Raw genomic sequence first — 24,805 nt, 5'->3', positions numbered from 1 at the left:
GAAGATGCAAATTGTGGTTTGTCAGAATGAGATTTATTTGTTCAAGGAATTGCACAATAGTTTATGGTTCAAAAGCAAAACAGTGGCGCTGTTGAATGCTACGGTTTCCCCTTCCTTCGAGTAACACTTTTCAGTTTGACATTTTCTCGGCTCAGGACTCCTTACAGAAGATATCTGTGGTTGAAGCACCGCTGTTCTTTTCTGTAGCCTAGTAGCCTACCAATCACCCCCCCGCCCAAAAAAAAGAAAACTAAACAAAAAACTGTGTGAAAGTAAATCTTTGCAGTAAAGAAGAGACAGCTATTTTATTTTGTTTTCACAATCTACATTTCAACCCCCCACCTCCATTCCCCATCTCCCCATCTCTCTTTCCGTACTGCCATCATCTCCCCCTGCTGATATCTAGTGACACCCTCAGGTCAGAGGACGCCACTGCAGCTCTTTGCTCGTGTGAGGCGGGGGCCACACTCCACAGTGACCTGACCCTAACCTTAAAAACTTCATATCCACACATCCATATCACGCCCATTAATTCACGTGTCCTTTACATACGTACAGTGAGTGCACCTTAAGTTCAGCAAAGGCAGTGCTTCCACGTGGGCCCCGCAGGGCAGTGCAGTGCCTATGGAATTGTGGGACTTAATTTGGTGCTAGAACGCTTGGCTGGGCAGAGGCAGATACAGGCAGAGACGCAGAGGCATAAACGCAACCGCTGCAGCAGCAAGACGCTGTGCCCTGTAGAGGATATAGCCTCGCTTGTGGATGCACGCATGCATGCATTCATACACACACACACACACACACACACACACACACACACACACACACACACACACACACACACACACACACACACACACACACACACACACACACACACACACACACATACACAGCAAGCTAGATAAACAGTGGATCCTCCATAAGCTCTAGGAGCCTGGTGGAAGAGATTGTTTTGATGAAGCAGCAAGGGCATGCTAGCACTGAGAGTAAATCTAGCATAGGCAGATCTGGTTGAGTCCCTGTACGACTGACTGGGAGCTGGGCTGCTGCTGCTGGGCTGCCGGGCACCGCACGCTCACGTCTTTCTGGACTGTTGATTTTTCTGTAAGGGCGGGTGCTGTACTGCAGTCTATGCCTGGGTATACTTTAGAGAAGTCCTAACTGCCAACAGCACTGATCTGTATTAGTTTGTGTGTGTGTGTGTGTGTGTGTGTGTGTGTGTGTGTGTGTGTGTGTGTGTGTGTGTGTGTGTGTGTGTGTGTGTGTGTGTGTGTGTGTGTGTGTGTGTGTGTGTGTTGAGTGAGTGTGTGTGTGGGTGTGTGTGCATGTGCGTGTGCGTGTGCCAGTGTGGATTGGTGCCGTCGTCCTGCGTCAGGAGCCTATGCGGTGTCGTGGGGTCGAGGCCAAGGTGGAATTTCTAACTGATGGAATTTCACAGGCAGCCGAGCACCCAGCGGCTGGCCAAACCGCAAGCACTCACATTTACAACAAACGGCCCGCCCCACTCCACGGAGACTCCTGAATGGCAAAGCCATTTGTCTCTGTGAAGGGCAGAGAGAGAGAGAGAGAGAGAGAGAGAGAGAGAGAGAAATGAAACTGGGAGAGTTCTTAAAACGGCTTTTTGTTTACAACCCCTCACCACACACACACACACACACACACACACAGCTCTGGGGCTAAATTGGAATTAAAGAGAGGAAAAGGTGCATAGCCTGTTGCTAATTAGCATTTTCTCTGCTCAGCAGAAGTGGGTGAGAGAATCAATAAGATATTAAGTTTGTGTACATAGCAATGAGGGCCGCAATCACTTTTGTCCATTAGCAACAGCAGATTAGTACAGAAACACTGGCCAAGAAAACAACAAAATGTTGACCTCCATAGTTTCTCATCTGGGAATGTAAAATGGAGATTTTGCAGTGCTTAATATTCTGCTTGGGTAATAGAAGACCTTCATAATAGAAATTCACTATATTAAAAGCAGTTTGATAATGCAATAACAATATAATTATTTTCTTTTGTGCCTGGTCTGTCTGGTACAGCATCTTTAAATATATCATGTTTTGATGAGATGGATAGTGTTCCTTTCTGTTGCTGTGGGTTCGGTATATTCCAGTTTATAGTCATATTTAACCTTTGTTAACATTGTTAACCTATCCAGTCATTCACTTCAGAATGTTTTCAAACAGGCACCCAAATTATACCAACCTAATGTATCTTCTCACCCTGTCTAAAAATGTTATTTCACCCACGTATTGTGACCCAAAGGAAAACAAAAAATAATAAAATGGCAACTAAATGTTTTTTAATACAATGCATCTGTCCAAAGAGATAAATCTGTAGCTTTCTTTCCCCCTAGAGATTGTCTTACATTGAGAACAACTCCATCTATAGTATATATATATAGGTCATATAGTCCGCTGATCCCTGACCAATGTGGTGGTTTAATTCGCCACACCTGTTGAATATTCCACACTGTGTGCTGATTTAATGTTTGATTCATTCGTGGCTGACTGGAAAGGTATATGAGCTGCAGGTCAGTTTATCTTCTGACCCCGCCCGCATCATCGCTAACCTTGAACTGTCAATCTCCCGCCGGATAGAATACAAGCTATACATCTGACCTGCATGTTCCTTGAATATAAATGTGGTCTCTCTCTCTCTCTCTCTCTCTCTCTCTCTCTCTCTCTCTCTGTCTCTCTCTCTCTCTCTCTCTCTCTCTCTCTCTCTCTAGTCCACATGGGTCCAGAGAAAGAGAAGAGGCTGGTCTTCCTAACAGCTCGGGTTCACCCCGGAGAATCTCCTGCCTCCTTTATCTGTCAAGGTAAAGTGTTAAACATTCTTTATACTTCATTGTACAATTTTTTCAATTAAAGCATCCTGTATGGTGAAGCATCACTTAGCTCTGAGCCCTCGTGTCCAAAATACCATCACAGAACTGGCCATTATAAGAGTTTGAAACAAAGCACATTGATCACACTGCTTCTGAATCCTTTTATCTAGTCCATGTGGGTATCAGTAAATTTGAAGGAGAAAAACGAAAAGTCCTAAATCCAATAATGGTGCAATTACTATTGAATTTCCTCTGTAGACTACATGCTCTCAGCCTCCCCACTGCAAATACATCAGAAGGTTGACAAGGAAGGGCGGGCGCATGAGGTTTCCGCGCTAATGTACGTGGAGCCTCTTTGGTTTTGGAACACTGTTCCTTTCTTACCCAGTGATCCCCTGAAAGGTGTCGCCACCGATAGGCTACCCTCAACACAGACCTGAGGCGACTGGACCTGTCAGCTCCTCCTGACAGCCGCTTCCTTGTTCAGCTCAGACTTAGCACAACCTGTGAAGGAGACGGATGGAGCGGTGGAAGGATGGAGGGCACTGCCATGCCCTTGTCATTGGTCCCTCTCCACCACTTTGACTCAGTGAGGCAGATTGGTAGAATGCAATTAGCGCTAACGAGGTGGAGTGAGGGAACGTTTGGGGAGGGCTGGATGAAACGGAGGAGCCAGGACTTAAGAATAAAATAAAATATTTGTTCTGTGTGTGTGTGTGTGTGTGTGTGTGTGTGTGTGTGTGTGTGTGTGTGTGTGTGTGTGCGTGCGTGCGTGCGTGCGTGCGTGCGTGCGTGCGTGTGTGTGTGCGTGCGTGCGTGTGAGCGCATCATCTCAGATCAGATAGTGAGTTGGCTGTGTTGTTCCAGCGCTGTCGGCTCCATTCTATTTGTATCGATTGACTCTTGACGTCCTCCATTCCTCCCTGATTGTGACCACACCCCCTCTGCGTCCTTCCTGCTTTTGTTTCTCAAAACTCAATTAACTGCCGGCCACCTTTAGTTTTCTTTTCAAGTCAATCTCACTCTGTGTGTGCGTAACTATGTGCGCTCGCGCGTGTGTGTGTGTGTGTGTGTGTGTGTGTGTGTGTGTGTGTGTGTGTGTGTGTGTGTGTGTGTGTGTGTGTGTGTGTGTGTGTGTGTGTGTGTGCGTGTGTGTGTGCGCGTGTGCCTGTGTCTGTGTCTGTGTCTGTGTGTGTGCGTGTGTGCCTTAAAGGAGTGATTGACTTTCTGGTGAGCCAGCACCCTGTGGCTCAGATCCTGAGAGATCATGTGATCTTTAAGATCGTGCCCATGCTCAACCCAGATGGAGTCTATGTGGGCAACTACAGGTACGCACACACACACACACACACACACACACACACACACACACACACACACGTGCACAAATGTAAGCACAGTAGTTAGATATTTTTGGTGAATAGATCCAGTACAGCAGTACATGTACAGAGCCAACTCAGGTCCAGTTTACAAAGTCTGGACTAGAGGGTTGCACAATTAAAATGGTTGATTTGAATACATCAGTAGGCTAAAGGGGATGCAGCCTGCCCATTAAAATCGTCGGTGTCATAATCTTTTTTTTATTGTACAAACGTAACCAAATGGATTTGTACTTTCTTAGAATGAAATAAACTCTAAAGATTTTATTGTGGTTTACACGGTGGTATACCTGGGCTTTCTATCTTTAGGGTCTGTATAGTTTCATAATGCTTGAAGCGCTGCATCTGTGAGCAGACAGCTGTTAGCTACAGGGCTGCTTACTCTACCAGTGCGTCCATGCCTTCACTCCACTCCATCTTTAGCGCCGTGGCTGCAGCTCGATGGGCATCGTCTCTTCTCTCCTCCTTTCTTCTCCTCTCTCTCCCTTCCTCATAATTGCCTTTTACTTAATAGGCTGGGCCCCAGGAATACTAATGCACGCCTGATAAGCTTTCCAGCACCACTGCTCCACTCCCGCTGTGTTCATGAGTGCCATCTAGTGGCAGGGCCCTATTGGTGCGTCCTACAATTTATAACCCCAGCCTGTTAGTCCTGACAGTGACAATGGCTACACTGTCTGTTGATAGTGATTGTTTACCTCTCAAAGGACCATTTTCATTAGCTCGCTTTCCCACTGAAGTCATTTGATAGAAGGTGGATGAAGATGGCTGTCACCTCGCAACTACTTAAGCACACTTTTATTCCGCAGCAACCGATGCATACACAGACTAGAGAGTCAGTGAGAGTTAACCTGATATCCATAGTTTTATTTTATTACTGTTCCACTCACTAGTAGAAATACTGTATGTCTCTTCCACAATGCATCAGATAAAAATCCAATGCGAATGAATTATTCTGAATTAAGTAAAAAACAAAAAAGGGGAGGGGGGGGGGGTAAAACGATTGAGAGAGAAAAACATGCCAAAGGTCAAGGTCACCATCAAGGTAAAAATGAAATGATCATCCACATCTCAGCAATGAACAGACAGGTGTACAACATCCTGCCTAGCCCCACTTGGCTGGAGTTGCTGCTTTCATGCCTATGTGTGCGTGATACTTCCCCAGACCCAACGTGTGTGTGTGTGTGTGTGTGTGTGTGTGTGTGTGTGTGTGTGTGTGTGTGTGTGTGTGTGTGTGTGTGTGTGTGTGTGTGTGTGTGTGTCTCCAGATGTTCCGTGATGGGTTTTGACCTGAACCGTCACTGGGCAGACCCGTCCCCCTGGGCTCACCCCACACTGCACGCTGTCAAACAACTCATAGTCCAGATGAACCAAGACCCGGTAAGCCAACCAACAGCTGTTGACATGCTTATACTTACTGTACACAAGCCTTTGACAGCCTACATCGTGACACCCTATGGCAGATTGCTAGAGCATATAATGGAATTCCTCCAAACATGGGTTGTTTTATCTACCATCACTTTGAATGCAGTGTCATGAGTGCCTCACCATAGAGTCTGGTGTGTGGAAGACAACGGGCAATAAATCGGGCATCCAGTGTACATTTTTCTCCCAACTCGACGACCTAGACTTTGCCGATGACCTTGCTGTTTTTCTCCTCCAAATAAATCCACCTGCAGTAGAAAACTGGCAGACTTAATCATTATCCAGAACAAACAGCCTGAAATAGGGTTGAACATCAATGGCTCCAAAGCACAAGTGATGTGCATTAATGTCACTCCAGGCGCACCAAGTGCTCATGCACAAAAGATGCCGTAGATACATTTTAAATTATGCCCAATCCTCCTTCACTTGCCCAATCCTCTAAAAGCCTGTGAAAGAGTACTGATGTACTTAGCCCTGAGTCCCTATTGGGACCTATGAGGACCGATCTGTCCGTGAGAGCTGATATTGAGATTGTGCTAATGGCAGGCCATACTGCACAGTGCACACACCACAGTGTCTGGGTATCGCTCAGGCAGGAGATAATTGCAAGGTTCTGGGTTCTGTCCTATCCGGGCACCATCAACTCAGTTTATGACTAGCACAGCTTAAGACGTGCAGGAAGTACTGGGAGATGACGATAGGTGTGTGACGCTCCACCTCAGCAATCCATCTCCCTGGTCTATAGTGCCTTGTAAGGGGGAAAGATGCCCTCGTTTCTCTGCTGATACCAACAATAAGCCACTTCAACTATACTTACATAACACACACCACTTCCTCATTTCTGAACCCTAAACTCAACTTTTCCTTGCTGTCCTCAACACACATTCCACTACATACAGTGACTTACAGTTGCTCCCTGCTTGCTTCAGCATGTTCTCTCCGCGCCCTGCTCAGGGACTGGGGGGGATTGATAGGTCCAGTCAGCACCTCCAGAATGTCAGCCCGGCTCTCCTGGCCATTGAAGAAACATATTACAGCAGCAAGTCTCATATGCTGCTCAACCTCAACCTTTCAGCGCTACTGTAACTTTCTATTCCGTAATTCTAGTCTTTTTGTCAGAGGAACGTTAAAGACTTGGGGGGGCTAGGTGTGCGTATTTTCTCTTTTGTTCCTGATGTTAATTACAAGCGGCGTGGCAGGTTTGGTGGGATTATTGAAGGTCAGTGTGAGTCCTGGGAATACTCTGCCCTTTCGTACACTCCTCTAATCCTGATAAGAGAGGGAGCAGACTGGGGCGGATATGGTGCGGGCTGAGGGCCGGAGGTGAGGCACTGGGGCTGGCGTTGGCCAGATTAACCTTTTACCCCCAGCACTGACACACTGATCCATAGACTCTGTCATGGCAGGGTGATCCACTCATGTGTCTGTGACTCTGTCTCTGTCTCTGTATGTCTGTCTGTCTCTCTACATACGTAGACACTAGACACACACACACACACACGCACACGCAAACACACGCATGCATGCACACACACACACACACACACACACACACACACATACACACACACACACACACACACACACACACACACACACACACACACACACACACACACACACACACACACACACACACACACACACACACACACACACACACACTTGAATACGCAATGACTACAGCTTGGCACAGATAAACAGGTGTGCTCTCAAGAGCACTTTCACAAAGATGCACAGATATATGCTGGTTCTTCCATCATGTGCTTACATATGCATTCTCCCACATAGTCCCATACGCTGCTGCCAGATGCTCACGTCACTTCGCATTGCATTCTAGCTCGGTGCATTTCCTGGGTCTGGCCACAGCCCAGTGGCAGAACCAAGCCCTCAGCTCCACTGTGTAATTGTGATTACTCTGGCCAGACTGATATATACGTATAGTAGCCCCCTAGTCAGCAAATTCATGGACCTTATGTCTCCTAAATCCATTCCTATCAGTCTATATGACTTCTATTCACTCTCCAGCTCCTCTCTTCACCCATGACCATCACATCTGGTACTTGCCCTTCACCCCCTCCTGTATCACTGATGTCTGTGCATTGGATTTCTACAGCTTTGAAGAGTTTAGTTGGAGGATTTGTAGTCCATCTCTCTCTCTCTCTCTCTCTCTCTCTCTCTCTCTCTCTCTCTCTCTCTCTCTCTCTCTCTTGCATGCGCACACACTTTCTCTCTCTAGCCAGTTAATCCTATCAGACACACAGTCATGTCTGGGGCTCCCAGATGATGCAGGTCTCAGTGCCATCTCTACAGTGACCCCCCCCCCAACACACACACCAGGGCCGTGCAGAGAGCACTGAGGGGGCAGGGGCTCAAACCCCAGAAAAGAACCCATTTGTGGGCGAGACTTTTGGGGGTGGTCTTTTTGTGGGGTCCGTCCCTTGTGCCATTTCATGTCATTGGACAGTACGTTCTCATTAGTCTGAAACAAACATTGACTGATGGCAGCCAGCACATTAAAAGTATAATTATTATAAATAATAATTATGATAGTGGAATTATCATTACTTGTAAAATGTTCGTCTTGAAGGGCCAATGGCACTTATTGGCCCCCCACATAAGCCCTTATTGGCCCCGTACATAAGCTCTTATTGGCCCCGCAGACCATATTGGCCCCCCACATAAGCCCTTATTGGCCCCGTACATAAGCTCTTATTGGCCCCGCAGACCTTATTGGCCCCGCGCATAAGCCCTTATTGGCCCCGCACATAAGCTCTTATTGGCCCCGCACATAAGCTCTTATTGGCCCCGCACATACGCTCTTATTGGCCCCGCACATAAGCTCTTATTCGCCCCGCACATAAGCTCTTATTGGCCCCGCACATAAGCTCTTATTGGCCCCGCACATAAGCTCTTATTGGCCCGCACATAAGTCCTTATTGTCCCCCCACATAAGCCCTTATTGGCCCCGCACATAAGTCCTTATTGTCCCCCCACATAAGCCCTTATTGGCCCCCACATAAGTCCTTATTGGCCCCCCACATAAGTCCTTATTGGCCCCCACACAAGCCCTTATTGGCCCCCACATAAGTCCTTATTGGCCCCCCACATAAGTCCTTATTGGCCCCCACACAAGCCGTTATTGGCCCACACTGTAACCCTAAGGTATATACAGGGGGATTGTTCCTTTAACTGTGTTGGCGGGCTGAGGCTGGGACGAGGGAGTATTATGGGATATCTTGTGTTTACTTTCTGTTCTGGTGTGCAGGGAAGGGGTGGCATTATTGAGAGGAAGAGAGATATTACTTTGTTGTTCACTACGGAGGTTGGATACAGAATTAGAACCCTGGCTGATCACGTTTGTCCTTTTTGAATTATTATTTTGTTTATTAAATCACCAGTTCTGCAACACGGACTCCTTTTCCTTGACAGCATAGCAAGAAAGCATAAGGATTATTCCGGAGAGTAGAGACACGGTGGTTATAACACATAAGCCCTTATTGGCCCCCACATAAGCCCTTATTGGCCCCCACATAAGCTCTTATTGGCCCCCAATAAGTCCTTATTGGCCCCCACAAAAGCCCTTATTGGCCCCCCACAAAAGCCCTTATTGGCCCCCACAAAAGCCCTTATTGGCCCCCACATAAGCTCTTATTGGCCCCCACACAAGCTCTTATTGGCCCCCACATAAGCTCTTATTGCCCCCCCCACACACACACACAAGCCCGTATTGGCCCCCCCAAACAAGCTCTTATTGCCCCCCCCCACACAAGCCCTTATTGGCCCCCACATAAGCCCTTGTCGGCCACATTGGTCACACATTGCCCCCCCCCCCACCCACACACACACACACACACTGATGGCTTGGAGGCTAATTGACCATATTCATGCTGCAGGCAGTTTGCTCTGCTGTCATAATTGTCACCCTGGGTTGGAGTGTTTCAGGGTTGGAGTGTTTCAGTAATAGGAGACGTGATCAGGCATCTGGGTGGTGTGGAGGGAGAATACTGCCATAAGCTTGCCTGGGCGTTCCAAGAAACACAGGTGGGCAGGTGGGAAGCCCACAGGCATAGTGCTCTTGCACTCTAGTGACTTCTACTGGATGGCCTATTCTGTTCAGCATGGATAATGACCCTCTCCACACACGTTACGCTCTCCTGATGAAACTCCTCACCGTCAGGTGAAAGGAAGCGGTTGGACACTCAATGTAGCTGCATTGAGAAGGCATGTGCTGACTCTAGTTCCACAGATACATCCTACTATAAATGCGGCACGTCTCTGTCTGCGTCTGTGTGTGCGTGTGTGTTTGCATGTGCGTGTGTGTAATGCACGTAACTCGAGAACCGTTTGACCCACCGACTTCACATTGGACACACGCAATCCACACCCCCGCAGGGAGTGCATGCCCTGGTATAGAGTTGGTCGGACCCACAGTTCTCCAGAACCACCACCAAAGGCTCTGGTCAGGCTCTGCCAGTGGGCCTAATGAGGCCAACTCCTTTCACCTGGGCCCAGGCTCTGCCAGTGGGCCTAATGAGGCCAACTCCTTTCACCTGTGCAATTTCCAGCCTCTGCCTCAGCCAATTGAGGCTCAACCAATCAGGCTCTGCCAGTGGGCTGAAATGATTGCCAAGTACACTTCTCACAGTCAGTATGCAGTCTTCACACACAGGCACATACACAGATCTTCATGTGGGACACCGGCTGACAGTTAAAACGGGTGCTATGTCTGACAACGTATTATCATTAGGTTCCCAAGTAGGCCAGTGGCCGACTGCGACGGGCACGTACAACAACACGTACAGGTCTAGTACTGTGAAAATAGGCAAACATTAGTGTATGTATACAGTGTATACATACACTAATGTTATAATGTTATACAGTGTATACATACACTTACAGCATGTTGGTTTGTTTACTGTTGAGAAAACAATGTTGGGCATTAAGCAAATCATCTAGGCACCCATCTGGGGAGCCACTGGTCTAGAGACCAACACAGTGAGGCTTTGGAACAGAGGATTGCAGTACACTGGGGGAATTGGCAATAACTATAAGAAGAAAATGGAAATAATAGATAAAGTTGTGAAATGAAAATAAATAACATTAAGTACAAATCTTGTTGATGAGATCAACAATGCAGTGGATCTATGCTAGCATGCAGGGAAAGAGGCCACTTTGTGGTTGTCTTTTTGTCGGTTCAGATCACACAAATACATCAGTCTGTATACAAGAACCGGTAATGTTGCACTTCAAACACCATAGGTACATTCTTCCATATGGTGTGGGAGTGTCCGAGTGTCCTCACATTTTGGAATTTGGTTGCTACTAACCTTTCAACTATTCTACAAATTAACATCACACCCTCCCCATCTCTATTCTTATTAAATGATGTATCCCAGTTGCCATTAAATAACACCCGTATTCGTGTCTTCTTTGCTGGCGTAACGGCCGCAAAGAAGATGGTTGCTTCGCACTGGAAACCGCCTCATACATTGTCATTTCGCCAATGGGCTTTGACCTTTCTAGATATCATTTATCTAGAAATGTCTACAGCAAGATTGCATGGTGCAAAAGAGGAAAACATTGAGATTTGGTCTGGTATTGCAGATTTGGTTAAGGGCATGGTTTAATCATTATTATTATTGTTATTATCATTATTTATTTATTTTTTGTTTCCATTGCACAGTAGTAGGAGTAATGACATTTTGTGGCATCTTTGGTCTCGGGGGGAGGGGTGGGTGGGATTGTTTGTTTTTGTGTTCTTTGCTTTTGCTGTTATGTGTTTTATATGTGTTTTGTTTTCTTTAAGTCATTCATGATGTTAACGTGTCTTATTGTGATTTTTGTCTTAATTAAAAAACATTTGATAACAAAAAAAATAACCGGTAATGTGTTATACAAAGGGGTTTGCAACTGGGAAGCATTTCCCTTTGGATTATCACAAAGGTGGTTTTGATTACATTCATGTGCTTCTTTGGTTGTTCATTACTTCTGCACATACTCAATGATTGTTGTTCAATGCACAGGGTAAGAGTAATTCAGACAGAGTCACATCAGCACAAAGCAAACCATTCCGTTTAAAATTCCACAAGCCATTCTCCACCGACAGAAATGCACATCACTCTGGAGTGATTCTCAATCATTGTGAATTCAGCAGTGCTCACTTTCTGCAAGGAAATAGCTTGCTTGTTCGATTCCGGCAATAACTTAAATAACTTGCAGCAAGCTCCCAGACAAGTGCCATTTGAATCAATGTTTGCAGCAGCAACAACAATATACTTTCCATTGGAATTGATGGCTCAAAACTTTTATTTGACAAATATTACACAATACACATCTATCAAACTGTGTTCGGCAAGTCTATGCTGAACGGCATTTTTACAAGCTAACCCCGAACATAACCTAATAAAGGGGAAATTATAGTGTGAAATTTACAATTTCACACTATATTGTAAATTGTTACCTAAATTGCAAAGCCATATAATTGATTGCATAATGAATTAGACAAAGCGCTGTTAGTCTCTGTGTAAACTCCACATACTTAGATTGATGGATGGAAGTTTAGTGTGTTGTTACTTCCACACAGCTGACGGCAAGGTCACTGAAACCATTCCATGAGATTCCATCATTTACCATCTGAGCATTGGTCATCGGGGGCCAAATGGCTGAAAGAGTCAGTGATGCAAAGAGCAATAATCTGTTGCCCAGCTACACTGGTGTTTGTTTTGAAAAGAAAACAAGAGCAAAAGGAAGGTGGAAAAAAAGAGAACAAACGTAACAAATGGACCCATCTCCGTCGTAAAGCGCTGCTTTTCCAGCTCATTTATCAAAAGCAGAAGAAGAATTATTTTTGATTGGCTGATTACTGGGAGCATTTATCACCAGCCGACGTATCCCCGCCAATCTGACACTGCCATTTTGGATAATTTGTTAAGGATGACAGAGGGGGCCAGCGTTGCCGTGCCTCCTCTCTGACCTTTTTAATATTAGAAAATTAATTTTCTACCTGAAACAAATGTATTAGCTCCTGTCATGCCACAGCGAGATGAATATTGCACCTTGAAAATCCACAGCCATGACACAACCTCTCCTTCCTTCCATCTACTCTCTTTCTCTTGAGCAATCCCCCCCCCTCTCTCTCTCTGTCTCTTTTTCAATCTCTGTCTCTCACTGTCTGATTGTCTCCATCTCTGTTTCTCTCTCTCTCTCCCATCTCTTTTCCTCTGCCTGTTGAAATGTCCTCTGGTGTCAGCCAACCATTTCTGATCCATTTCTGAGATTTACGGCCAATTTGTCCTGATCATCTCACCGTTCTTTCAATCCCTCCATTATTCGTCCTCTCCATTCTGCCTCGGTTGGAAGTTGAATTGTCTCTTGCAGAAAGAGACGGATGGAGCTTTATGCTTCACATCACTCGTTTATGGCCTTCTGCATTTTCATCTCTTACATTTTATTCAATATTATGTGTTCAGTCAGCCCGTTACGCACGCACGCACGCACGCACGCACGCACGCACGCACGCACGCACGCACGCACGCACGCACGCACGCACACACACACACACACACACACACACACAGACACACAGACACTCGCTCGCCTTCCCTGTCCCCTCTCTTCCTCTTCTCTTCCTCTCATTTGAACTTTACCTCCGTTGCTCATCCCTTTCTTCCTTCTGGCTGCTCGTGGCCCATGCAGAAGACGTGTGTGTTGTGGAGACAGTGCAGCAGCGGGCCCTGGCTGCCTGTGCCCGTTCAGCCTGATTACAAGTCACCTCTGTGTTCATAAACAGACAAAATACCTCCATCAATTTGAGACTGGCACACAGAGACGGAAGAAACGGGAAGACAGAGACAGATGGAAGGGGTTTGGTGTCATTTTGCTTCGTCTATAAGCAGAAGGTCAGGCCATCTGCTATGTTCTGTCACTGCTACACCACTGGGGTGGGTCAGTGACCACGCACCAGGTGACCTGAATTATTTACTCTAACTAATGGAACGTCTGAGCTGCAGTGTTATGGTCTAACGAATTAATGGCATGACGCTTTCTTAACTTCTTTTTCCAATGAGAGTGGAAAGTAGAGGTTTTTGAGTGGTGCAACCACTCCAAAGAACAGCAATGTCCGTGTTCACCTATGTATCTATGTGGCCATGAGCACCAGTATATGACTATGAGTACCAGTAGGGGCGCTGTTGTGCCAGAAACAGAGAGAGAGAGATAGTATTAGTGCTGCACTGTTGCCTGCTAATGAGAGAGAGAGAGAGAGAGAGAGAGAGAGAGAGAGAGAGAGAGAGAGAGAGAGGAGAAGAGGGGGGGGGGGGGAGAGGGGAGTTGCACCACTCAGTGATTTTTATTGAGATACACAGTAAAATCCTCAGTGTTATCTGAACTTGTTATGTGCAGTATGTTAACGTGGGAAATAAGGGCAGAAAGTTGAACTTTCTTCCCCTGACTGAGCACGGCTATCTCCTTTTAAGGTATATACTGCTGATGCCAAGCGCTTTATTCAGGAGCGTGTAATCCTGCTTCAATCAGCTTCCCTCTAAGTGCAAAGATAAGCCTGGCGTTAGCGGCCCTAAACGCCCACCACCCCAACCACGTCCTCTAATTAATATGCACCAGATACAGTAAGTACTACTCAGACTAAATTCATCCTTTTTGACCTTCTGGTGTTTTACACCAAGCCGCTGGTTCACCCTAAGTTGAAGAGAGCTATTTGCTATTTTGTTTCTCTTCGAGGGTCTTAATTTGGAAAGCCCCGACACTTTCTCACTCTCTCCGATTGTCTTCCGACTTTTCATTCGGTGGACTCTGTTTCTTAATTGCCCCTAATTGCTTAATTACGATTTCAGATGAACAATTCTGGAGGTCAGAGAGGTTTGTTAATTGAAGCATCAATCATGACGGCAGGCCTTCAGTCCTGTCCCTCACTTTGACTGACAGGGACATTAACTGACTGTTGTAGTGGACCTAAACTTGACATTGTGGGGCTGCATGACTGTTAACACTGTCACTGCTGCTCTTACGTTGTCCCTAACAGGTTGTAATGCAGGCATCCTTCTGGGGTGGGGCAGGATTTCAAATTTATTTTGAATTAAATTGAAACAACTGAAATTTACTAAACAAATTAAATTAATTGAACTGAACTGAACTGAACTTAACAATGAAACAGAAGGAGCCATCAGGATCAAACCATCTTTAAACCACATCAGGTTTGAATAACCTGTGAATTTCCTCCAGATCCATATATCTTTTGACTGTTTGTTTTTATGAATCCATCAAAGATGTAACTTCAGTTCGATGAAGCCGTATCACGCAGACAAAGTCACCTTCTATGTAGAATTCTAAGTAAAGTGAGCATTAGAGCTCCACTGCCACACCTTTATTTGTCCTTACTTTCTTATAACCCTGTCCTACTGCTCTTACTATTTAGGTCTCTCCTCCTCTCATTCTCCTCACTTCTCTCATCCTCTCCCCCCACCAGGAGGTAGACAGGTGATTATCAGGATGGTTTTCCTTGTCTAGACCTTGGCTGGCTGGGAACTCCTTCCATCCTCCACTGCCTAATGGAGCTGGCACCCCGTTTCTCTCTCTCTCTCTATCTCTCTCTCTCTCTCTCTCTCTCTCTCTCTCTCTCTCTCTCTCTCTCTCTCTCTCTCTCTCTCTCTCTCTCTCTCTCTCTCTCTCCTCTCTCTCTCTCTCTCTCTACCCCTCTTTCTCCCTCTTCCCCCACACCCCAGCTAGCCAACCACCAGCCCAGTACTCTGTTGGCTATACGTTTAGCTTTCCCCCTTCTCTCCTTTTGTTTTCCTGTTGTTTCTCTCCACCTCCGCCTCCCTCTCATGTCCCCCTCCTTCCCCCATGCTCCTCTCCTCTGGGGTTCCATCCATCAGGTTGTCGGGGGCTGCTAGCGGCCCACTCCCAGCCACCATATTTCACCGGCAGCCAGCCGCACAGCTGACAGCACAACCACTGCCAGGAAATTGCTTTGGCTGTGAGCGGAATTTCAAACACCGGCACTGCATCTGCCTGTGCCACCCGACTCGAGCCCTGCTTTACTCCAACTCTCTCTCTCTCTCTCTCTCTCTCTCTCTCTCTCTCTCTAGCCTTTCTCTTGCGTTTTCACTTCCCCCACGAACATTTTGCCTCTCTCTCGTCTTCTTTCTAAGATTATCTCACCTTCTTTTTCTCCTTCCTTCCTTCCATCCATCCATCCATCCTTCCCTCCCTTCCTCCGTCTCTCCCTCTCCTTGCCCCGCTGCCGCCTTATGACCCACGGGAAACAAGGTGCAGCTGTGAATGCATAATGAGAGAGGGACAGGGAAAGAAGATAAAGAGTGGGAGAAGAGGGGAGGGATAAGACCAGGGGGAGAGAAATAAAAAAGGAGTGATAAGAGAGTGAGAGAATATGAGAGAAAGGAGGCTCTGGCTGGTGCTTAGTTCCAAAGTTGAGGGTCAGAGTATTCCTGCGTGTGTACTGTATGTGCATGTGTACTGTATGTGTGTACTGTGCGTGTGTGCGTTCGTGTGTGCGTGCATGTGAGCGTGCGTGCGTGCGTATGCGCGCACCTGACATAAATATTTGAGAGTCAGTAAGTGACACTGGGTTTGTTTTATCACACCCATGTCACACACTGTGAGACATAAAAGACACCATTTTCAACGCACCTGTCCAGAAACACACTTGTGTGTGTGTGTGTGTGTGTGCTTGCACACCTGCAGAATTCTGTTATGTGCATGTTCTACATGGTGCAGGACTTGCTAGTCTGCTAGATTTAGAACAAGGCGGGGGTGTATGGGTGGCTAGTTTCAGTGGTACTGTGAGAGATTTAAAGGAGTCTCCTGGGTGAGTGCCTCCAGGGCCCTCATCTCCTGGGAGCCCCAACCAATAGAGAGTCCCTCCTTCACTCCCAGTGGACCGACTGCTATTCAGACAGGTGGAAAAACCCACTGTCGTTTATACTAACCAGCAATATTTCATCTTCTTTTGTTTGTGTCTCTGTTAGTTCCCCACTGAAGAAATATGTTTTAGCTCCGCTATAATCGTCACTTTGGTCCAGAAATGACACCTGAGATTGTCTTAGAATCTCAAAGCTCCCTCAAAGCTCCATCCAAAATGTCCTCTTGCACAAAATATATCTCATGAAACTGCCATGAAACTTCTGCCACATTCATGCTATGTAGGATGATCCCATACCATATGACCATATGACCGTTTGTTCTAGATCTAGAGCCACCCTAAGGCCAAAATGTTAACTTTGACCACATGAAATGTACAGTATCTAATTGTCAGATTGTAGAATGGGCCCTCCTGATTTTGGTGACCTCAAAATGATAATTAATTAATTAATAATGTTATAATAAGTACAGTATTTCAGTACATGTACTGTACGGTATACGCTTTCCACCACTACTAGCGTGGTGAAGATGACAGGGTGGTGATGATGGAGATATTAGTAGTGACAGTGTTAACATATCATTCTCTCTCTGTCTCCCTCCTTCTTTTCTTCCCCCTTGCCCTGTGTCTTTGTACTCAGACTGTGAGTTTGGAGTTCTACATTGACGTGCACGCTCACTCCACCATGCTCAACGGCTTCATGTATGGCAACGTGTTTGAGGAGGAGGAGCGGGTCCAGAGGCAGGCTGTCTTCCCTCGCCTGCTGTGTCAAAATGCACCAGACTTCTCTTTTGTAAGTCACACAGCGCGCACACACACACACACACACACACACACACATACACTGTGTGTTTTCGCATTAACCACTTCTTAAACCCTAACTTAAGCCTCTCAAACAGACCTGAGTTGCAACACTCGTTTTTCACTCAACACCAAATGTAATGTCTTCTCCAAAAATACATGTAGCTCACAATGCGTTGCGTTGAGAGAGACGCGTTGTGAGCTGGTAGAGCTGATATCTTTGACGAGCGTTCCCCACAGAATAAGAATGCTCAAGAATGAATGCTGTTAGAGAATGTGCAGATGGCATAGTAACTATAAAAATGTTAGGGTTTAGTATGTAGGACCCAAAAGCAGAACTCAGAACCAGATGAATACAAACTCAGGTATTAATTAACAGGAAAAAACAAAAATAGGCTTGGGGCTGTATAGGGCTATGTTGAGCTGGTCGGCAGGCAGGCAGGCGGCGTAGAACACTGAGGGCACAAGGAGACGAGGAATTAGAAAATATATTTGATTGCAAGCAAAAAAAACGTAGAGCTCAGAGGCACAGTGACTTTACCAATCGTAACTGAATAAACTGGCAAGGGCTGGAGTAAAGAGCCAGGTCTTATATCAGCTGGGCTTGATGAGGAGAAGGTGTGTAGTTCCACAGGAGGTGGATACCACGTCACAGCCCAGGAAGCCAGTCACACGCCCATGCCAGACCATATAACAGAAACACAACAGAAAAACAGCCCGCCCATAACAAAAAAATGTATGCCCATATCATATATAAAAACATTTCTGGAGTGTCTTATAGTTGCACACATGCAGTGTATTCTCAGCGAATGTGTGTGCAGACACATGCAAACATATACAGGCAAACAAGGACACTATTAAATCATCAGAGGCCAAGGAGATAGAGGTCCAAAGACTAAAGGAGGTTCTAGCTCTTACATGCAGAGTGCCAGTGGCCACTCACCCATTTGAACATTATACGGCTATAACTATTTTCCTCTCTCTGCCAGTATCAATGACCTTCTCAATGTCCGTCTCTCAGTGATGGTGACATTTCACAACACAGCCACTTATGCACATCATAAAGAATAACCTTTATTGGCCAATGACACTCAGTGCTCACCTAGATACACTGACAGGCCAGGCAGGTCGGACACATACATGGAAATGTCACTGATTGTTTGTCAATAGGTTGTCTCTTTTGGGGGGAAATGCTACCGTAAGATCAAATATGTAAGAGAAACTGTGGAGCGAGCGAGTGTGCGTGCGTGTGTGCGGGTGTGTGTGTGTGTGTGTGATGTAGGCCTACTGTACTGTATGTGTAAACCTGCGGTAATAAGTCCATACTAATTATCCATAATGTATAAATCATGGATAAGGAGTCAGGTCAGATAGTCCTTTTCGATTGGCAACAAAAAAAGCTGAAAAGTAACAATTTATTCACATGAGCAGCGTCTGCAAATCAGAGGGCAGTGTTTGTTTTATATTTGTTCACTGTGAAACGTTCTACAGCTTGTTCAGTACTGCCTAAATATAGTTAGTTAACATGTCAAGGGACTGCATGTTTTGAATGGTGTTCTAAATGTCTTTTACCACAACAGTAATGGAAGTTGTTTTGGCTTTTGTCAAAGTATAGTTAGAGAATATCGTTGAAGACTTCTTGTAAGTAGTGCAGATGTTTAACAATAATGTAACTCTTGAGAGCGTAAAATGAAACCAAATGGACCTGGGAGGGTCCATTTGGCTCAGGAGTGAAATGTATATAAGGTTCCATTTGGTTACCAACTCCTCCATCAGTTAGCTGGGGACCACCTGGAACCCCCTCAAGGACCACTGGTTGAAATGCCTTTAGTTAACAAATTAATGGCCACTTGACCACTTTACACCCGGACAGTGTAAAGGGTGAGACGTGCACGCATCTGCCTGGGTGACAGCAGACTGCTGGGCAAGCGCTGGCGCTTTGGCATGGGGGATTAGATAAACATATGGAATTAATTCTGCACTGGCCATAAATGGAGTGTGTCTTGAGTGTACAGGGTTTGATGAGGGCTTCATTTTTGGGCCTGTTGAGAGTTTTCGCCGGCTGCCGGGCACGGTTGCATTAATAACTTTGGGGGAGGCCCGTCTAGAGTTTGAATGGACAGGTATCAGTCAAAAGGGAGACATCAAAGAGGAAGGATGGATGGGGAAGGATCAACATATACATATGCATGTCAGAACAGGTCAGCTCCATATATGGAGATCTCCGGGTTTGAGGTTAGATGTTCTTGCCAATATTGATGACATCAGGGATCTCCATCCCTGATGATGTCACGTGATGTCACAAGGTCATGCCTGGGGGTGACTAACTAACTAACTGAAGGGAAATGTACGTTTTCATAGTAAATTAGACCTGCTGTCGCAATCAAATCATATCCTACCATTGGCCACATCACTCTGACTCAGACATAATAACCATAAACAAACCACATACGCCCATATATAGGCATGGCCACGGCCACGTCACTCTAACTAAGACAGCAATAAACAAACCTTATACGTCTTTATATAAGCATGTCACTATGGCTCAGATATGGGCATAATATTATGCTATACATCAGGGTTCTCCATATATGGGCACTAACGACTAAAGACAGACAGGTACGACGGATACTCTGACAAAGCCCCAAACACTATAGGGCTGTATTTTGCGTGTCTTAAGTACCAGGTCTTATTCCCTAACTTGAGTAAACTAAAGACCTGGAGTTGTGGTCAATGCTCTTTGGCCACTCAGAATAGCCAAATGGCATTGATCACACCTCCAGGTCTTTAGTTTACTCAAGTTAGGGAATAAGACCTGGTACTTAAGACACGCAAAATACAGCCCTATGACTCAGACATATCGGTCGGATTGGCGGTGCGACATAGGTGTGAGGGCCACGTAGTGGCCCGAACTCTAGTAGCCAAAAAAAGGCGACCTATACGTTCACAATGCACCACGTTGCGAGTCTACGATGGTGTGAGCGCATGGTGAGAGTGGTGTTTGTGTGCATCAGTGAGACTTGGCATGCATAGTTGAAGCATACATGCCTGTGTGTGTCTGCATTTGTTTGCATGTTTGTGTGCATGTGTGTACCGTCCAGTGTCCACGTGCATGCGTGCGTGCATGTGTGTGTCCAGTGTGTCGTGCGTGCATGTGTGCGTGACAGCTGGCCCAGGGGTCAGCTCCCTGACTATGCTGTTGTCCTCTGCCTATTCAGCACAAGCTAAAGCCCAATACACCAGCCAGAACCGCAGAACACAATCACCACTAACTCCCACTGGTGGCCACCAAGTCTGCATTTCAGCACTGCAGTATGTTGGAGTGACATTGGATGGAAACTTTTCTACACTCGGCCCAAGACATCATCATATTTTTTTAATATTACAGCTGACATGGTTAAACAAAAAATAGACAGGAAGGTTGTTGTTTTTTTATTTGGTTTTTAATCCCTTAGGCCTCAGCAATTTGTGACACTTACAAGAAGGCTCTAGGCCTCTTTGTGTATTGAATGTGTTTTCACCCTCAAAAAAGCCACAGTGCTTTAGTATAAAATAATAGGTGCTGTTATTATTGCTGCTTTGTCCATCCTTTTTGTACATAGGCATAGTTGTTTGTATTTAGATATATTTGACATATATTATTGTGTTAATTGTGTATGTATGTTGATGAACTGAATAATTAGGACCACAATGGAAAGTCCCCAGGACTTTTCTTTTGTGTTATCAAGCTTTAATTTACTGTAGGACTACCTTGTTTACATTTCCTCGTTTACATACTAATAGTATTAGTATAAGTATTCAATAAATCAATCAATAGCAAGCTATTGTGCATGCGTGCGTGCGTGCGTGCGTGCGTGCGTGCGTGCGTGCGTGCGTGCGTGCGTGCGTGCGTGCGTGCGTGCGTGCGTACATGCTCTCACAGTTAAATTAACAGTCAGCATGGTGTTCCATGTGTTTGGTGGTGCAGTCCAACACATCGTTCAACAGGGACGTGGTGAAGGCCGGGACGGGCAGACGCTTCCTGGGCGGTCTCCTGGATGACACGTCCTACTGCTACACCCTGGAGGTGTCCTTCTACAGCTACATGACCGCTGGCAGCACCACCCCCGTGCCTTACACCGAGGACACATGTATCCTTTATTAACCCACTACAACCATAGATAATCTATTAACGTCTAACTCATGTTGCTATGATTAGGTGATGATGTTAATGGGATTTAATGTTTGTGTTAGGGACAAGATGACGTACATTTTCCCTTCATTGTCAATGGCGTTTTTAAAACAAACATTGAACTAAAAACAAACATTAAACCTGTATATAGGCCCCTCAAAATATAGATGCCTCATTGGCCGCTGCAGTTCATTGGATCGACGTGTCTCCATTGAAGGCAGGAAGCGCCATAGGAAAGCGCTGAAGGCACGCTGCGTCGCTGCCCGAGTGACGTCACTCATGCGACTCCTCCATGTCTCTCGCTGTCACTCAACTGACTACTGGCCAATTACAGCACATCTTTTCCGGGACTTCCATTACGCACGCGGAAGCTGTGCTTCGAAAGGAATCTCGGGAAAAGTGTGCCTTCAGTTTTGCCACGCGCCCCAGAGTCAGAAGAGGTATTTATGTCTATGACTACAACCATACCCTGCAGTCACACAATTTATTTTATAATTTTTAAAACAAACAAATCTAAGAAATTCCAGTTTAGTTTGGTACCCAGACGTCTAATATTTTGGGTCTTGAGCTAAAAGGTTTGGGAACCACGGCTTTTTAGAACCGGGATAGCATATGTGCCATTTTAAAAGCATTATTTTATACTTTGGCGTGTTGCGCTATATGCACTAAAGATCTACTATTTATTTCATACTTTGGCGTGCTGCACTATGCACTAAAGATCTACTATTTATTTTATACTTTGGCGTGCTGTGCTATGCACTTGTAGATCTACTATTTATTTTTTAAATCAGGACATTATGTGCACATCTTTGAATATATATTATTTTAAAGTGAACATTGTTAACTAAAGTCTTTGCTTCTGGGAGTCCCTGGAACAAAATGTTTTAAGATGAAACGCACACACACACGCACACACGCACGCACACGCACTGCACACACACACACACACACACACACACACACACACACACACACACACACACACACACACACACACACACACACACACACACGCACGAGCGCGCACACACACACACACACACACACACACACACACACACACACACACACACACACGCACACACACTACTTCTTACCACACTTACTCCTGCAGTAACTGGCCTATTGATCTCCTAATCATTGGAGGACTCATTATTTGTTTGTGTGTGTGTGTGTGTGTGTGTGTGTGTGTGTGTGTGTGTGTGTGTGTGTGTGTGTGTGTGTGTGCGTGTGCACATCCGCGCTATAGTCACTAGAGAACCATATGTTTCTCTTTTGTTGATCCTTGTTCAGACAGATGTGAGGTGAATAAGGATGATATCGCTTCCTTTGGTTTAAAAAAGGAGTGCATTTGTGCGTGTGTGTGTGTGTGCGCGGCTGCGCGCATGCTACTGTGCGTGTGCGTGCATGCTGGTCTATGCGTGTGTTTCTGTGTATTATACATCTCACGCACCATAGGACGAGATAAAGATCATAACGCAACAGGAACGTGATTCTGTCACACAGGCCACCACTCTCTCTCTCACACACACACACACACACACACACACACACACACACACACACACACACACACACACACACACACACACACACACACACACAGACACACACAGACACACACACACAGACAATAGCAACTCAAGGTGATGGGTGTTTAAGTAGCACCAGGCAGGGGGATGGTTTCCTTCAGCTGACCTTCTGGAGGGGCTGAGGAACTCTGAGCAGAGTTGCTGCAAACCTGCAGAGAGAGAGAGAGAGAGAGAGAGAGAGAGAGAGAGAGAGAGAGAGAGAGAGAGAGAGAGAGAAGGAGATGTAGAGACGGATAAGAACCCTACATCAGAAAAGTACATCCTCCTGAACACTTCTTGCTGCCGTTGAAGAGATGGTTACACAGACATGTAGCCTAAGTGCCCTCTAGTGCCAAGACCTGCATGCACAGTCTGCTCATAGAGGATACATGCAGTGAGTATACACTGTCAAATCACAGTGTTCATTTAACTCTGAGAGTAACTCTCAGAGTTAAAAACCAAACGGATAAATTAACATTGAAGATCTTTCTGTGTAAGAATACATTAAGATTTAAATGATGACACTGGGATTATACCGTTTACCCACACTTTAAGGACCATACGGGTGGTCTGGGCATGTTTAGCTGACTATGACTGAGAGACACTCAGTGAGAGTATACTTGAAATTAGAGATGATAATTTTCCTATAGCTTACCGTGGATTGTTAGGTCTTTGAGACAGTGATTGTTTTCCGTTCATTTGAGTACAAATGTGTACAATTACTGTATAAAAGTCAACTGCAAACATGGATTTGGAACTGACTTGAGCAATCCAATGCTGCCTCCATATATTTTTAGTCAAAGGTTTGTTATCATTGCATTTTAATGCATTTTAAAGGGGATTGATTTGAACGGTCTATCTGAAAATTAAGTCTGGAGAAAGGATTGATTTACGAACAAAAATGCGTGTGACTTATTAACCGTGATATTGTTTTGTTTGATTGTTTGTGAGAGTCCAGGAAGCAAGGCTCTTCAGTGAAAGGACCATGTGAATTATTTTCAGGGGCGCTAGCCCCTCCTATGCCCAGCTTTGTGATGTGCGTGCACATTTTAGCAACGATTTGATTGGCTGATCACGGAATTGAGATGATTTGATAGGCTGAGCAAAGTAGGCTACAATTATTAAGGATAAAAAGTGAGGGCAGAAAAGTGAAGACGCCAAATGTGATTGGCCGGAATGGCCTATACGTCTCCATGACATATCCTTGAGGTGGACGCAGACCCCTATGCGGTTTCTCTAAGACCACCAGCCAAATGCCTGGAATGAAATTATGACATGTCATAATCATATTTATAGCCTACTTAATGCTATCTCCCCAAGCGTATAATTATTTGTTTTTGATTGACTTTTCATATCTCTTTATGCATTGCGCTTGGAATGGAATTATGTATGCACATAGCAAACCCACTACCAGCACAGACAAATAGATAGATAGCCTTACATTGAGGAGACAGGTGTCTGGCTTCTGCTGTATAACAAATTACACCCTGTGTTTGTTTTCTGAGTCCGTGGTGACGGCTATAAGGACGAGATAAGACATCGGAAGCCAGGTTTTCTCTGTCTGTACATTTGTGTTTGTATGCAGCGTGTCTTAGTATGTAATTAGTGTATTTGTGTTTGTTTGTAGGTTTGCAGATGTGTGTACGTTATGCAGGGATTGCAGAGGGAAGCACAGTGTGCGTGCATGTGCACACACACATACACACACACACACACACACACACACAC

General features: G+C 45.5%; 1 protein-coding gene across 1 annotated transcript in view; it reads left to right on the top strand.

The window, feature by feature from the left end:
* agbl4 (AGBL carboxypeptidase 4) overlaps positions 1–24,805 on the top strand; it is a 401,255-nt gene that overhangs the window by 358,519 nt on the left and 17,931 nt on the right. Inside the window, exons 7-11 of the mRNA XM_083767629.1 lie at positions 2,735–2,824; positions 4,047–4,161; positions 5,481–5,592; positions 17,175–17,327; positions 21,303–21,465. Coding sequence (XP_083623755.1) covers positions 2,735–2,824; positions 4,047–4,161; positions 5,481–5,592; positions 17,175–17,327; positions 21,303–21,465 — 633 coding nt within the window. The remainder of the gene's footprint in view (positions 1–2,734; positions 2,825–4,046; positions 4,162–5,480; positions 5,593–17,174; positions 17,328–21,302; positions 21,466–24,805) is intronic.

This window comes from Protomyctophum parallelum (genome assembly GCF_964188405.1).
Source record: "Protomyctophum parallelum genome assembly, chromosome: 6".
Classification (NCBI taxonomy): Eukaryota; Metazoa; Chordata; class Actinopteri; order Myctophiformes; family Myctophidae; genus Protomyctophum; species Protomyctophum parallelum.
This window is presented reverse-complemented; position numbering and strand designations above follow the sequence as displayed.